Below are 16,258 nucleotides of genomic sequence, written 5' to 3' on the forward strand. Positions count from 1 at the left end.
ACTGAGCCAAACTGTTTAGGGCTGTAATATCTTTTAGATACTCCTTATTTTTGGAAACTAAGAAATGAATATTTCTTTTTACTCTTAATTCAATGAGCTGAAAGATTTCGACAATTCTTTCTTTGTCATTCTGTTTTTGAGCGCTTTCTACGAGAAAATAATAAGTTGGTGATGGCATTCAGACCCTCTGTTGGTGCGTGAGCTAATGAACATATATTTTTCTTTTGGCCAAATGACAGCTTTTTGTGGAATGAGGGCACTTCTGCTATAAATTCATAGTTTTCCTTCTTTACTGAGACAAAACGAATAAAACCCTAAAGTAAGATGTGATGACATGCATCCCAACAGGAAACGTCAGGGACGCAGCGATTCCGCTGGGAGAGGAAGTCCCCTGCCACGTCTCCCGGGATCAGTTACGTACCGGGAGCTGAGCGGACGTTGGCGGTAGGTTCTCTGTTTGGCTGCACGAAGGGAGAAAACACCCTGAGAGTCAAAGTCAGGCTCCGCTTCTCCCCCTGTCACCACGGCCAACACAGGCCTCAGAGGCCAGATCTCTGGGCCTTTCTGCGGAGTGAGCCGCAGGCACCGCTGCTCCGCGCCTCCCGCACCATGTCTGTGATTGGACGTCGCACTCAGTCAACATATTTGACCAAGGTTGACCAACTTAGACAAAATATCTTCATTTTATATTATTTCCTGAATATGTCACTTGATTTTTTAAAAACACCATTGGTATTTCTTTACATTTATAAAAAAACTAGAGGCCCGGTGCACGAAATTCGTGCACAGATAGTGTCCCTAGGCCTGGCCAGTGATCAGGGCTGATCAGGGCCTTCCATCATTCAGCGCCGCCCCCTAGTGGTCAGCACACATCATAGCAAGCCGTCAAACTCCTGGTCTCCCTGTCGCACTCCCAAGGGGACACTTAGCATATTAGCCTTTTATATATATAGATTGTATCAATATATAGATTGTATAAATAGATTGTTCCTGCCTTTTGTGCAAATAACCCAGCATGAGGTTTGCTCTCCAGTTACTATTTTATCAGGAGAATTCAGATTTCACTGGAATCCAGATTTCTAAGAGACTTTTTGGGACTCAGCTGTGTTTGTCATCAGTCTCAGCTAAGCCATAAACAAGCTCACAATTACGTCTTGTTTCTTTCCCTGATTGGATGGAAGCTAATTCCTCGGTGTGGTGATGGTGGTGAGGAAGGATGCCAGTGAGACACAGTGAGAGCAGACGAAAGCGAACAGAAACGTTCAGTTGAAATGTTTGAGTTCCATGACCTCATATGAAAGGAATTTACCCCAATCCATGGTTGGCTTCTGGGTCAGCTGCTTGATGACAAAGTTGACTGAGATCATGTGCTCAGAGCCCGACACACCGGGTGAGATTGTGTAGAATAAGAGTCGTGTGCAGATGGGTGACTTCCTCCATCAGCCCATGATACACCCGATCTGTTACCACTTGAACAAATGGAAGGAGTGAGTTGAGAAATAGCAATTAAATAAAACACATATTTGATAAGAAAATATATTGATATGTTACATTGTCGTTGCTTTTTCTTATTGACTTACATCTGAATACTATCCAAATAGAAGCAAGATATTGATAAATACAAAACCACTAACATTTCAAAACAATGTTTTTCATTTCAGAGTAGAATTATTTATTTTTATATCTATTTTTCTACCTCTATGCATGCTTGAGAGGCGTGTGAAAGAAAAATGATTGTTAGCCAAGAAGATAGTAGATGTGCCCATAATCACTTCCCCATAATTGAGTTTCATGAACAAACCAACAACCATACTTTATTTTCAAATTCAATGCTTTATTGGAAGGTGAACAGACAGTCCAATCAGTTCTGACAGCAAACGCAGAGGATCCTGGGTTTATGAGGGAGACACAGGCATAGTTGAAAATCTACCCATAATCCTGAGGAGCTAAAGACTTTAGAGTGAATAACCCAGCATGAGGTTTGCTGTCCGGTTACTTAGATCAAATGTGGGAGGAAGTCCCTTGTAAGTTCAGAGGCTGAGCTGCTGGGCAGGATTTCAGTAGAAGCCAGAGTATCCGTATCCCCCGCAGCAGGACGGACGCCAGCAGCCACAGCCATAGCTTCTGTAGCCATAGCCACAGCCCAGGCCCCCAAGGCCGCCCCAGCCCCAGCCGGAGCCATAGCCACAGCCCAGGCCCCCAAAGCCGCCCCAGCCATAGCCGCGGCCTCCGTAGTAGCTGCCATAGTAGCTCATGGTGTCAGGGGGGGTGTGTTTCTGTTCAAGACGAGGTCCTGAGAGTGAGTGTCAGCGAGGGGGGAGGGAGCTTATATACCTGAGCCAGCAGGTGCTCAATCACGTGTAGCCCATTTTGTGTTATTTTTACTATTATTGCATCTACATAGCTACGTCATTAATTCTTTGTTCCCTGACTCAGGGAGAGGCCCGCCCACTCATTAAAATGTCCGAAATGTCTTTGTAGTTAAGGTAGAGTGGCCTTCAAGGTCGTTTTATCACTTTAGCAACGCATCGCGGCCCACACTTTACATATGTGTGAGCTGAGCGTCCCTCACGCCGCAGGGGAGCTGTGGGGAAGCCGTTGCATCAGGTCCCGAGAAGGAATCCATGTTTTCTCGGGCGTGCCGGACCCCAGCGACATTCTTCATGCCCGCAGACCTGCCCCATCCGACCGCGTTTCTCAGTAAACGCTTCTTCATCTGGTTGTCTTCGTTGCTGTACTTCCTCTAGTGGCTGTAGTTCACTTACAAATTAAATCAAAGAAACAGGTCGAATGCAGGGCTCTGCACGTTACCATCTCCTTTTCTAACGTCTTTCCCTCCTTTTGTAAAGTGAGTTACATCTCGTCCAGAGAGAGGGGAGGGGAGCAGGCGCTGGAGAGGACCCAGAACCAGCTCCCTGAGCGCCATGCGGACGCGAGGAAGGAGCCAAAGATGTTTCCTCTCCTCTGAGAACAGTGACCATCACAGCGTGCTCACCGTTCCCTTTTCATTCTACTGTGCAGTATAGAAACCATGATTGCTTGTCACAATGGATAACCAATATTGGTATATAATTATTAAGTAAATCCGTTGTTTATTATTTCTTTTAAATATATTTCTATTGATTTCAGAGAGGAAGGGAGAAGGAGAAAGAGAGAGAAGCATCAATGATGAGAGAGAATCACTCAATGGCTGCCTCCTGCACGCCCCCCACTGGGGATGGAGCCTGCATCCCGGGCCTGTGCCCTGACCGGGAATTGAACCCTGACCTCCTGGTTCATAGGTCAATGCTCAACCACTGAGCCACACCAGCCGGGCAGTTGTGTACTCTGTAGTCTTTGTGTTGTCCTGTGGGCGTTGGCGAGCGTGGGATAACATTGGTCTGGAACTCAGAGAGAATGACAGTCACCAAGGCCTGCCTCTCGAGGGCTCTAAAGGCTGAGCAAAGCTCATCCTCTCTCATCGGCTCCTCTCCTCCGGGATGAGTCTCTCCAAGGTGCTTCCTAAAGGCCGTCACACCCTGCTCCGTCCCTCCACTCACTGCGCCTCCCCTTCTCCACCCTGTCTCTCACCTGCTATGCGGTCCCCCCTTTTACATAAATAGGTTCCATTTTTAGAGCAGTCTAAAGATCACAGAGAAAATTAGCAGGAAGTAGAGAGTTCCTACACACCCGCACACAGGCACCTTCCCCCGTTGTTAAGCATATGAAACACGTATGGCACCGGAGTCATGATGAATGAACCCACATGGACACACTGTTGGGAATCAAAGCCCACAGCGTACATGGGAGCTCGCTCTTGTGTTGTCCTGTTCTGTGGGTTTGGACAAATGCGTGTCATGTGACCACGAAAACAGGTCATGCAGAATAACCTCCCTGCCCTAAAAACCGCCTATGCTCCACCTGCTCTTCCCTGCGCCCCCCAAACTCCTGCCACCACCAATCCTCTCCCGGCTCTTCGGGGTTATGTTCAGTCCGCCGTGTGGCGTGGGCAGCGGCCTGGGTCGGACACCTCTGTCACCACTTCCCTCCATCGCGTCATTCCCTCCTGAGCCTCCTTTCATCTCGTCTTGTTTGCTCCTCACGTCCGCTGAGCATGCAGAGCCCACTGCTCATGGTGCCGGTAAGAGACCCCCCGTCCCCCTGAGCGATGGGCCCGGAAGCCAAATGGAAAGGGACCGAGGGCAGGAAGGGCAGACATCGGTGATGCCCTTGCTCGGGGGCCTCCACAGCGGGGGTCCTGAGCGATGACCAGGGCGGAGGCTGTGGAAGGACCCGCCGTCTGGAAGCCATGAGGCTAACAGAGAGGCGAGAAGGGCCGGCATCAGACCTGGAGTGACTTCCGAGGACCTGGACTGAAGACCAGACCCAACACGCATCCCCCCCGGCACCATGACGGCCGCGGCCACAGCCCCTCTCGTCTGTGAGGCTGAGAGGAAAGCCTGACCCCCACGGCCCTGCAGGACCTACTGCTGGCCTGGGGCAGCCGAGGTGGTTAAGGAACCATCGCTCTGCCTGCCCGGCTGGTGTGGCTCAGTGGGTGAGCGGCGAACTGTGAGCCAGGAGGTCCCGGTTCGATTCCTGGTCAGGGCTCAGGCCCGGGTTGCAGGCTCCATCCCCAGTGGGGGCGTGCAGGAGGCAGCTGATCCATGATTCCCCTTCATTCTCTCTCTCTCTCTCTCTCTCTCTCTCTCTCTCTCTCTCTCCCCCTCCCTCTCTAAAATCCATAAAAATAGTAAAAAGAAAACAAATAGGTTGCTTGCTCCTCCTCGTTACATGAAAGCAATGCTTCTCCTCAAGCCCCACCTCCCTGGCCCAGCCACGGCCACGGCCTCGGAGCTCCTGCTGCTTTAAGGCCCATTAGCCGGAGGCCAGGCCAGGCTGTGGCTGCAGCGAGGACACGGCCGGTCCTGGGAGGGTCACGGCGTGTGGGACGGTATCAGGGCGCTGCTGGGCTCGGTGATGTCACCACGCGTGCACGGGTGGCTCCGACGAAGGCACATGAGGTTCTGCCCGTGACTTCGGAGAAGGTGCCAGGAGAGGAGTCACGGCATCGGGGAGGCTGTGGCCGAGAGGCAGCCGGGGCAGGCGGGTGGGCGGGGAGGACGGAGAAGGGGGAGCCTGTCCCTGAGGAGCTGGCCCCGAGGGGCCGCCCTGAGACAGGACACAGAGCCCGCGGGAGGGAGGGAGGCTCCGGGAAGGTGCTCAGCACAGGCGCCTGCAGAGCCCAGCCCGCTCCTGAAGTTTGAACCCACGGACCCGACACGGACAGGTTTCCATGGATACAGAGGGATGCTCTCGGTGCACCGTCTGTTTCCAAGCAAGTCCAGGATGGAAAACCAGCCAAGCCACCACGGGACACGTTTGCACGGAGACCCACCCTCCAGGAGGCCCCCCAGGAGGCCCCGGCAGGCCCTACAGGAGATGGTCGGCGGGCGGAGGCATTGTGTGCACATGTCTCTGAGGCGCCCTGGGGTGCAGCCCCCCCGGGGGGCACAGAAAGGGGCCGCACTTCCTTTTTGTTTTGTTAATCCTCACCCAAGGGTTTTCCCTATTGATTGTTTTTTTTTTATTTTTAAATATGTTTTTATTGATTTCGGAGAGGAAAGGAGAGGGAGAGAGAGACAGAAACATCAATGATGAGAGAGAATCATTGATCAGCTGCCTCCGGCACATTCCCCCCCCCCGCCGCCCCCCCCCCCCCCCCCGGGGATCGAGCCCGCAACCCAGGTACGTGCCCCTGACCGAAATCAAACCCAGGACCCTTCGGTCTGCAGGTCGATGCTGTACCCACTGAGTCAGACCGGCTGGGGCTCCCACTGATTTTTAGAGAGAGAGGAAGAGAGAGGGAACGACAGAGAGAAACATTGATGCGAGAGAAACACATCGATGGGTTGCTTCCTGCAGGGGCCCCAGCTGGGGCCCAGGCTGGGGAGGAGCCTGCAACCCAGGTACGTGCCCCTGACTGGAATCGAACCGGGGACCCTGGGGTCTGCAGGCCGACGCTCTATCCACTGAGCCACACCGGCCAGGGCCCTGCACTCTCTTGTCTGTCACTGTGTGGCTCGAGCCCCTCTCCCTCCCAAGGCACTGAGAGGCGTGGAGGCAAGATCCGGTTCAGCAAGTCGGTGCCTGCGCTCAGCGAGCCAGTCGGAGACTTTCCTACGCATCATCACTTGTAATAGGGTTTGGGTTCAGCGCTGTTCAGAGTTATTTCTACAAAGATGCCGCCCAATCAGGAAAGGGCCGCCAAAGAGCCTCCGCAGGATATTTAATAATCACAACAACGGAGGGTGCATGGGCGGCGATCGCTGAACTCCACGGCAGCTGTGTCCGTGCAGACACGCCACCCGGGGCAGCGGGCGGCAGGGAGCCCTGCGTGTCCCCGTGAGCACGTCAGGCGCGGCCTCCATGGAGAACAATCACGCGCGTCACGGGCGGCCCTGGAGAAACGGGGGAGTCACGTGAAGAAGGGCATTTTCAGTGCAAATGTGGAGACCGGTTTTATCTTTTCACTTCTTTTCCTTATCGCCAAACACCAACAAGCTTTTAACAAAACAGAAAAGTAAAGGGTGTCCCAAAATTCACGCAAGAAGTAATTTTGATAGAAAACACAGGTTTATAATTAAAAATTGTAAATTTTTTATTGATTCATAAAGTATACAGTATAGGGTTATGTGTGGAATAGCATATTGGGTAAATGGCCCCCACGGCTTTGCTGGCACATACGCACTCTTTTGTTATTGCCTGAGCAGCCACATTTTCGCAGAAGAATGGTCCGATGATGCCTCCAGCCCAAAATCCGCACCAAACAGTGACATGTTGTGGATGCATTTGTTTCTCAACAATCACTCGTGGATTTTCTGAACCCCAAAAGTGACAATTTTGTCGATTAACCAAGCCATCAAGATGAAAATGAGCCTCATCGAAATTCAGCCACATTTATGCAAAACGGTCATGGAAAATTTCAACAAAAGAGTGCGTATGTGCCAGCAAAGCCGTGGAGGTCATTTACCCGATATGCTATTCCATACATAACCCTATACTGTATGCTTTATGAATCAATAACAAATTTACAATTTTTAATTATAAACCTGTGTTTTCTATCAAAATTACTTCTTGCGTGAATTTTGGGACACCCTTTACTTGTTCCTCATGCTGGCCTCGCTGGAGAAGTGAAAGTGCCTATAACTGACATTTCAGTGATAAGTTTAAGCATCCGTGTTGTCTCACTACAAACGCTGAATACGAGCTGGTCTTGTGTTTAGAAGAAAAATTTCATTTCAACTGAGTGTGAGGGTTTACATCTATCTGCCTGTCTGGCCTTGGGTGTGTGTGTGTGTGTGTGTGTGTGTGTGTGTGTGTGTGTGTGATGCATATACAGATCCTCTTACTTTAGTTTTTCATGGAGTAGTTTATGTTCTTCATTATCAACTGGTAAGGTTACAAATACTCACTCTGATATTTTGAGCTAAATAGAAGAGTGCTGACGACCAAGATCAACAGTAATGGATATAAATGTAAGGAGTCTGGCAGAAGGCTGACCAGGACTCCTTTGATATTCACAGGGTGAATACCTACATTTTATTACCTGCTGCTGACTCAATGGCCTAAAGCAAACTCCCCAAGACCAGGCACTCTTACTGTTTGCTAAGCATTACCATCGATGTGTCTGTTTGCGTCCTAAAGGGAACTGTGTATTCTAGCTAATAGAAGCAGCTGGGAAAGCAGCAACAGGGAGAACGCGACTTCTTTAGTTGGGTTGTTCTCTGGTTCCCCCGATAATTATAAAAATTAATATTCCGTCTTGTGTATCATTTGCGCGTCAGCCCTCCCTCCAAGTCTTTGAACCCGCGAAAGCCACGCTGGCCATGGACTCTCGCAGAAAAGTAAAGGCCACGTACGCCGTCTTAACTTACACTCATTTATTGCAAAAAGAACAGAGAATCTCACAGTTACGAGAATGCAAACAAGAAACGCCAGGGGACATAGTGCAGACAACCGTGAGGTGATCAACATTCCTAGTCATGTCCCTGATGCTTGGACCTTAGCGGGTCCTGGTCTGGCCACGGCAGTCACATTTGGGTCCCCCTTTCATGGCCTCAGATGTGGGGCTGCTGGGCAGGATTTCAGTAGAAGCCAGAGTATCCGTATCCCCCACAGCAGGACGGGCGCCAGCAGCCACAGCCGTAGCCTCTGTAGCCATAGCCACAGCCCAGGCCCCCAAGGCCGCCCCAGCCCCAGCCGGAGCCATAGCCACAGCCCAGGCCGCCGAAGCCGCCCCAGCCGTAGCCGCGGCCTCCGTAGTAGCTGCCATAGTAGCTCATGGTGTCAGGGGGAGTGTGTTTCTGTTCAAGACGAGGTCCTGAGAGTGAGTGTCGGCGAGTGGGGAGGGAGCTTATATACATGGGCCAGCAGGTGCTGAATCACGTGACCATTCCTCCGTGTCGCCCCGCGCATCGCCTGGAATGTTGTCACTCACCGAGGCCGTCTCCTGACACAGAGGCCTCACTCCCATTAAAATAGTTCTGCTGACCCAGCCTCCCACTGGGCGGCCTTGAGCGTGCGGCTTTGCTTTGATGGGAAGACATGGCTGACTCGTCCACATCGGCACATTCCTGACCCTCAGCGGATTGCTCACCGCCAGGCTCATCTTGTCGCCGACACCTGATGGCTCCTTTTATAGTCAGTCGCCCCCTCTGCTCTGCCATCTCCCCATCGATCACTCCTCTCCAACCAATGTCTCCATTGCAGCGACGGCCTCTGAGAGCTTCCCGACAGCGAGAAGAAGGTCTGATCCTTCCAGAGGTCACGGCAACCAGCTTCACGTGGAGCAAAACCTTAAAAGTGGAAACAGCAAAGGTTTTAGGAGAGAAAACCAACCCCAAAGCTCTGCCTGGTGAGGAGATTGAGTGGCCATCAGTCTACAAAGAACTGGTGAGGCAGCCGGTTTAAAAGAGAATAAATAGCCCGGCCAGTGTGGCTCAGTGTTTCAGCATCGATCTATGAACCAGGAGGTCAGGGCACAGGCCCGGGTTGCAGGCTCGATCCCCGATGGGGGGCGTGCAGGAGGCAGCCGGTCAATGATCCTCTCTCATCATGGATGCTTCTATCTCTCTCTCTCCCTCTCGCTTCCTCTCTGAAATCAATAAGAATATTTTTTAAAGAGAATGAATAACAGGGTGTGTATGGCAGGGTCCAGAGAGTGTTCGGTTCAGAGTTCAACGTAAGGTTCCTCGCCGTTCCTGATACCAGTTTCCCCAGGTGACTCCGAACACCGTGGGTTTAACCTGAGTCTAAGAGGCCAAATAAATTAAAATCATAATCAAGGCTGTGAATGACCAGAATCTCAGTCCAGGGGTTTTAGCACCCAAATCATAGCCAGACTTGGGAGTTCACACCAATGTAAATTTTAAAAAATGTATCTTTATTGATTTCAGAGAGGAAAGAAGAGGGAGAGAGGAAACATCAATGATGAGAGAGAATCATGGATCAGCTGCCTCCTGCACGCCCCACACTGGGGATCGAGCCCACAACCCGGGCCTGTGCCCTGACTGGGAATCGAACCCTGACCTCCTGGCTCATAGGTCGATGTGCAACCACTGAGCCACACCGGCCGGGCCACACCGATGTGAATTTTAGGGAACCGAGAAGCCGTCTAAGCCTATGGACTGTCTGGGAGGACTGAGCTGGCTGACACGGCACGGCCCGGGGTCTGGATCTGACTGACGGAGAGAACGGGCCTGGGAAGACCGGCCGCCTCTCCCCTCATCTCAATCCTTGGTATTTCCTTCTCGCTGATGTAACAGCATGGATACCCGGTGTCCGCAGGAAGGGACACAGTTGTCTTCCCAGCGAAATCATAAAACAAAGGACACACGTAAGATAAATGACGACCGTGGTCACCCGGTGGCGACGCCACATTAAACTCGCTTATTGGGAAATGATCATGGCGCTCTCTCCCCCCGTAAAATGCGCTGGAAGAATCTCAGATGAAAAATTAGCATCTGGAGAGTGAAAGCAGAAAGCGCCGGTGGTAAAACAGCCGATATTTATAGAATTAGTCCAAACTGCTATTGAACAGCTGTCCACACACAGACAGCCCTTAAATCTCACGCCAACGAGCTCGTAAGCGGGCAATCCATCTTCTCTCCGTGTTCTGAGCTGGAAATAGATTTGACAGGATACAACGCTTGAAAAGTTGGAATTTGATGTTGGACGATTCTCCCGAGAACTGTCCCAAAACAGGTGTCACATCGCATCCTCCTCTCCAATCTGCCACGCCCGTCAGCCACGGCCCTGCCACAGCCTCAGCCCTGCCCACGGGGGTCGTGGAAGCCGTGCCCAGCAGCCCAGGAGGCAGGTTAGGAAACACTTTGAGTAAAGAGCCTGGAAGTTGAGCGTCCTGTCTCTAAGGCTTGGGAACATCAGTGGGTTTCAGTCGAAGTCAAGTCCACATCCCTGGGGCCAGAATCAGGACCAAGACCTTCCAGCTGGAGTCAAAGTCAGAGACAGGGCAGTGGCTCCCGCAGCCAGACCAGCGTCCAGGCCACTGCTGTCCACGCCCAGGCCCCAGGCCAGCTGCCAGCGCCGGGTGGGGGTGTGGCTGAAGCCTGTCTGGTTCCTCTGGGCGCAAATGAACACGTGAGAGAAGCTCGTCGGTCCCTCAGCAGCAGATGGGGAAACCACGGGGCGTGACATCAAGTTGACTCAAAACCCAGACTGCTCTACATAGAAACCCAGCTACGCTATTCTTTCCTAACTGGAGAGAGATCCAACTGAGGAAGCTTAAACTTCCCTTGGATTTTCCTGCTGAGCTTGCTTTCCACAAAGCCTACTGTGGCCCAGCTGACGTGGCTCAGTGGGTTGAGCGTCATCCCAGGCACCAAGTGGTTGCTGGTTCGGTTCCCCAGCAGGACACATGCCCGGGTTGTGGGCTAGTTCCCCAGTGGTGGGGCGTGCAGGAGGCAGCCCATCGATGTTTCTCATCATTGATGTTTCTATCTTTTCTCCCTCTCCCTTCCTCTCTCTCTAATAAAAATATTTAAAAACAAAAGCAAAAACTTATCGTGCCCACAATGAGAAGAGTTGATAGGAACCCGCCCCAGGCTGTGCTCACCCAGCGGCCACGGGGACGTCAGCTGGGTAGTGTCTGTCAGCTCGGTCCACTTCCCTGGCAGCTCAGCTCTCAGCAAAATCAATGATGTTCGTATTCCTGTCTCTTCAATGTCTAAGTCCCTTCTTAGACCTGTTAGTCAGTGAAGCTTCCTTACGGCATAAAATTTTACTTACTTGATCGCTGACAAGAGGACAATTATTGAGTCACAAAGGCGTTTTTTAAAAACATTTTGTCATTCAAATTTTGTAAACTATCCCATGTTCCATTTCAGCATTTCCTGAATAATGCGTGAATACAACAGTATTTTAAAGGTGAGGATTTTGAGCTTGGCGTTTGAGTCGGCAATCAACAAGGCCAGTGGTCAATGTGCATAACTTATGTTCAGGTAGAAATAGTAGATTTCATACCATTCTGTCAATACTTCTTCAACTTCTTATATCAAAAACTAATAACAAAAAAGTAATAAAAAGCCAAAACAATTTTATAAACTTAGAAGAATTCTTATTTGGTTATTAAAGCAAAAGTTATATTTTATTTATAGCTTATTTCCGCAGAGGTATTCCTTCCTTCTTTGCCTTCCTCCTTCCCTTCTTCTTCCCTCCCCTGCTCTTCCCTTTGTCTTAGGCTGGGTTTTCATTAAACAAGTACTTTCTCAATTTTTTCTTTCTTTGTAGCGAGGCCATTAGTGTAATGATGACGGGGGGGGGGGGGGGGGCGGATTTCTCGATGGCTACTCGTCCTCTGAAAGTACAAGTATATCTACATCCTAAAAACGCCGGCACTTCGCCTCCTCGCTGTGACTTCTTCCCAACAGTCTTCATATGTGTAGGAAACACTCAGATCTTGTCACACGGTAACCAAAGCCCACCTTCCGGCTCTTCCTGCTAAAACGCCGTGTGAAGTCCCTCTGCCCACGAACCCGCATCTCGCTTCTGCACACCCGGGAGTTCCTTGCCCTGAGTGTTTGCTCAGAACCTCTCCCCGGTGAGTTTTCCTGCCGCTTCCTCCGTCCCTGCCGTCCGTCCGTCCGTCCGTCCGTCCGTCCCCACCGGCCCCTCCATCCCTCCCCGTCACTCACTGCCGCTGCCACCTGGACAGACGGTTCCCGTCCCTGACCAGTCACCGGAGCTGCAGCCGGAGCCCTGAGTTGGAGGATGTGAGTCTTGCATCCCCGAGGCCTCAGCCAAGGCCTTGTAAAAGGAGGCGTAATGAATGTCTGTTAACTTTTAAACATTTACATTTTCCTGAAACACCATTTAAATATAGAGGATGCGTTTATAGGAGAGAGTCAGCCTGCCCCTGAGCCACACACACGTGTGGGCAGACGAAGCGTGTCTGTCATGCCCTCCTCATGCGTAAGACGAGGCAGGCGATGCCGACGCCCCCAGGCCCAGCACGCGTGCCCCCAGCTGGGTCCCACACACCAGGAGCCGCTGCCTCCAGGTCCTGGCGGCTGAGCGCCCAGAACCTGCGGAGTGAGGCTGGGCTCCTGGGACGGGGGAGCGTTCTTCCTGCCCGCCCCGCCTCTGTGGCCTTCACCCCTCGGCCGCCTCCACCATCCCGGGCGGGTCCCTGTTTCCCCTCCACCATCCCGGGGGGGTCCGGTGTCCCCACGCCCACTCCCTCGGCCACGGCCGCCTCTGTGAACACGCTTCCTCTCCTCCCTGAGCCCCGTCTCTGGCACAGAAGGGAAGGTGCCGTGTTTCCCTGGCCCCACCTGGAGGCTCCGCATCCCAACGTGGTTCCATCCGCAAAGGCCAGCTTCCAAGCAGAGTCACTCCCAGGCCTGGGCACCGGTTGGGTCTCTGTAGACCTTCCGGCGGGGAGAAGGGTTCCGCCCGGGATGCTGGCTATTATGCTGTGTCTCCCGTACTCGCTTACAGCGTCTCGTGTTGTGATTTTCTCACGGCGAGCTGTTCTTCATTCCTCAGATAAAACTCCCTCGGTCGGGAGGTCTGATCCGTTTCATGCATGTGTGGCTAGACGGAATGCGTTCGTATGTTCTTAGGAGCCTCGCATATGTGCTCATGAGAAATACCGGCCTGTAATTCTCCCTGCTGGTGGCATTATGTTTTTATTGCGATAGGTCAACCTAAAATGTAGGAGTGTTTCTATTATTCTTTGGAACAAAAAGTGTTTAGAATTCACCAGTGAAGCTATCTGGCCCCACACGGGTATTTTGGGAGAGATTTTTAATCATGGACTTTATTTCTATGTGAAATATAAAACTACTCAGATATTTTTCTTCTTGAGCCAGTTTTCATAAATCTAATATGACAACATGTATTAAGGACAGAATAAAGAATTGTTGCTTTTACTTCAGATATTTCATTTATGGGGTATTTTAAAAACGCCCAGAAAGAGAAAGACTAAATGTTACAGCAAACATCCCACACCCCTTTCCTAGAGTTTACAATAGTTAATATGTTGATGTAATTTATTTTCTCAATGTATCATATATAATAAAGAGCTAAGATGCAAATGGCCATCACGCCCTCACGCCATCATGCCTTAACTGCTCAGACACTCAACACTAGGGAGAGAGGAATGGGGACCAGCCAGGCTGCACCCCAGGAGAGGGACCAGCTGCCCACCCCATGGTCCCAGGCGCCTGCGGCTGCGGCCCAGGCAAAGCCACCCACCCATGATCCCCTGCGGCTGCGGCCAGCCAAGGTGAAGCCAGCCTGGGTCCTGGGTGCCTGCGACAGGCTGGAGGAGGGAATTCTGGGTCCAGGGTGCGGGGTGAGGCAGAGGTGGTTAGGGGCAATCAGGCCAGCAGGGGAGAGTTAGGGGCAATCAGGCCGATAGGGGAGCAGTTAGGGGTGATCAGGCAGGCAGGCAGGCGAGCAGTTAGGAGCCAGCAGTCCCGGATTGCGAGAGGCAATCGGACATCCGCCGAGGGGTCCCAGATTGGAGAGGGTACAGGCCGGGCTGAGGGGACCCCCTCCCCATGCACCAATTTCAAGCACCGGGCCTCTAGTTATAACATAATTGACACACACACTAAAGATTCTTCTCACTTTACTTTGAAATTAACAAGATGATTTCCAAGGAAAAATACATTCTGAAGCTTGATTATCGTCCCAGAGCCTTTACCCTCAGACCTAAGATCCCTGTGTCTGGGTGGGAGAAAGGAGAGGTAGCAGTGAGGAGGAGGAGGAGGAGGGGAAAGAGGAGGAGGGGGAGGAGGAGGAATAAGAAGAGGAGGGGGAGGAAGAGAAGGAAGAGGGGAGGGGGAGGTAGATGAAGGGGAGAGAGGGGGGAGGAAGAAGGGAAAGGAGAGAAGAAAGTGAGGAGGAGGAGGCCGACAGGCCCATGGAACAGACCGTGTGGGTAAACGTCTTAGACAGAAGAACGCACTGCGGCTGCTGATGGGTCCACGCTTCTCGGCGAAGACCGTGATGGAGGAGTGACGCTCACACCCACTCCCTGTGTCAGAGAGTTTACCTTAGACCCGGAGCTGAGAGCCCGGCTGTGCGGGAGGCGACGAGCGTCCCTCCCACACGGACGTGGGTCCCTGCAGAGCCCCCTCCCATCACCCACTCAGCTCCCCGAGTTCCCTCCACGTCACGGTCAGGGCCAGGCGCCCACAGAGCAGGCTGGGCGCTGAGGCAGGAGGACGGAGATGGGGGCGGAGGGGGGCGGTTCTCGATGAGTCGGCCTCACAGGAGATGAAGCCGGGAAACTGGATGGTCCCGCCCGCTTCCCCGTGGACAGCGGAGTGGATGTGCCCAGAACCACTTCCTCATAACGCGTTTCATGAACAAACAAAACCATTCTTTGTGTCCAAGTTCAATGCTTTATTGGAAGGTGGACAGACAGTCCAATCAGTTCTGACAGCAAACGCAGAGGATCCTGGTCTATGAGGGAGATGCAGGCACAGTTGAAAATCTACCCATAATCCCGAGGAGCTAAAGGCTTTTGTGCACATAACCCAGCATGAGGTTTGCTGTCCGGTTCCTTAGATCAAACGTGGGAGGAAGTCCCTGGTAAGTTCAGAGGCTGAGCTGCTGGGCAGGATTTCAGTAGAAGCCAGAGTATCCGTATCCCCCCCAGCAGGATGGGCGCCAGCAGCCACAGCCATAGCTTCTGTAGCCATAGCCACAGCCCAGGCCCCCAAGGCCGCCCCAGCCCCAGCCAGAGCCATAGCCACAGCCCAGGCCCCCAAGGCCGCCCCAGCCCCAACCATAGCCGCGGCCTCCGTAGTAGCTGCCATAGTAGCTCATGGTGTCAGAGGTGATTTCAGCTGGAATTGTGGGTCCGTTCTGTGACGGGATGGCCCCAGGACGTTTATATACGTGGGCGGGGACAGCCACCTGTGTCACCCAATGGCACACGGTCCTTGGAAACCGTGTCATGTTCTTGTTTCCCAACGGCAAACACGTCTGCACGTGTTCATGTGAGTCGCTTTCGAGAGTCACGGAGGCGTGTGTGGCTTCGGGGAAATTCCTAGAAGAGAATTTTATGTCAATAAGATGCGATCGTGTCTGTCACCCACACACCCGTTCGGGTCTCTGAGTCGCAAACCCCATGAGCCATCTTCACGCTCCAGGTGCCATCGTGGCATCGCCCGAGGCTGCGCTCACCTTGAACTGAGCCCCCACCCCCTTCCGTGGCCGTGGACTCTGCAGAGCCCGGGGGGCCTGTCCTCTCCTGAGAACTCACGTGAAGGGAAGCGTCATTGTTCCCTGAAACGCTGCTCCTGTCCGTCCCGCTGGGCCCGGCTTCCCATCCAACACGCTGTCCTGTCACCTGAGAGCCACACCGGCAGCAGGGATCCCGTCACTTTTCGGGGAGCCACAGCCTGGGGTCCGCGGGGTTCCTCAGACACCAGGCATCGTGGAGCAGCAGCCTGCGTGGTGGCTGCCATGGAGACCCTGTGGGAGTGTCCTGCTCGTTGGGGTGAATGGCCCCGCTGGTGCGATCGCCGTCCTGCCTGGTGACTGCTCCCGGTCATGGCTCACTGTGCCGGGAGGAGCTGAACACCAGGATCCGTGCGTGTGAGCTCAGTCTGCCTCGCTGTGCAGCTCTCTCTCTCTCTCTTTTTCTTTCTCTCTCTCTCTCTCTCTCTCTCTCTCTCTCTCTCTCTCTCTCTCCTCTCCTCTCTTTATTGGTTTCAGAGAGGAAGGGAGAGGGAGAGAG

The 16,258-nt window shown here is 52.7% G+C and overlaps 1 protein-coding gene across 1 annotated transcript; it reads right to left on the reverse strand.

Annotated features, from left to right (window-relative positions):
* Positions 1-8,126: 8,126 nt before the first annotated feature.
* Positions 8,127-8,324, reverse strand: LOC308515814 (keratin-associated protein 19-3-like; the record flags this gene model as incomplete). The annotated part of the gene is made up of 1 exon (XM_081086433.1): positions 8,127-8,324. The coding sequence occupies one exon, from the start codon at positions 8,322-8,324 to the stop codon at positions 8,127-8,129; it is 198 nt and encodes a 65-aa protein (XP_080942559.1).
* Between the last annotated feature and the right edge of the window lie 7,934 nt (positions 8,325-16,258).

The sequence above is a fragment of the Myotis nattereri genome (genome assembly GCF_964212035.1).
Source record: "Myotis nattereri genome assembly, chromosome: 3".
Lineage (NCBI taxonomy): Eukaryota > Metazoa > Chordata > Mammalia > Chiroptera > Vespertilionidae > Myotis > Myotis nattereri.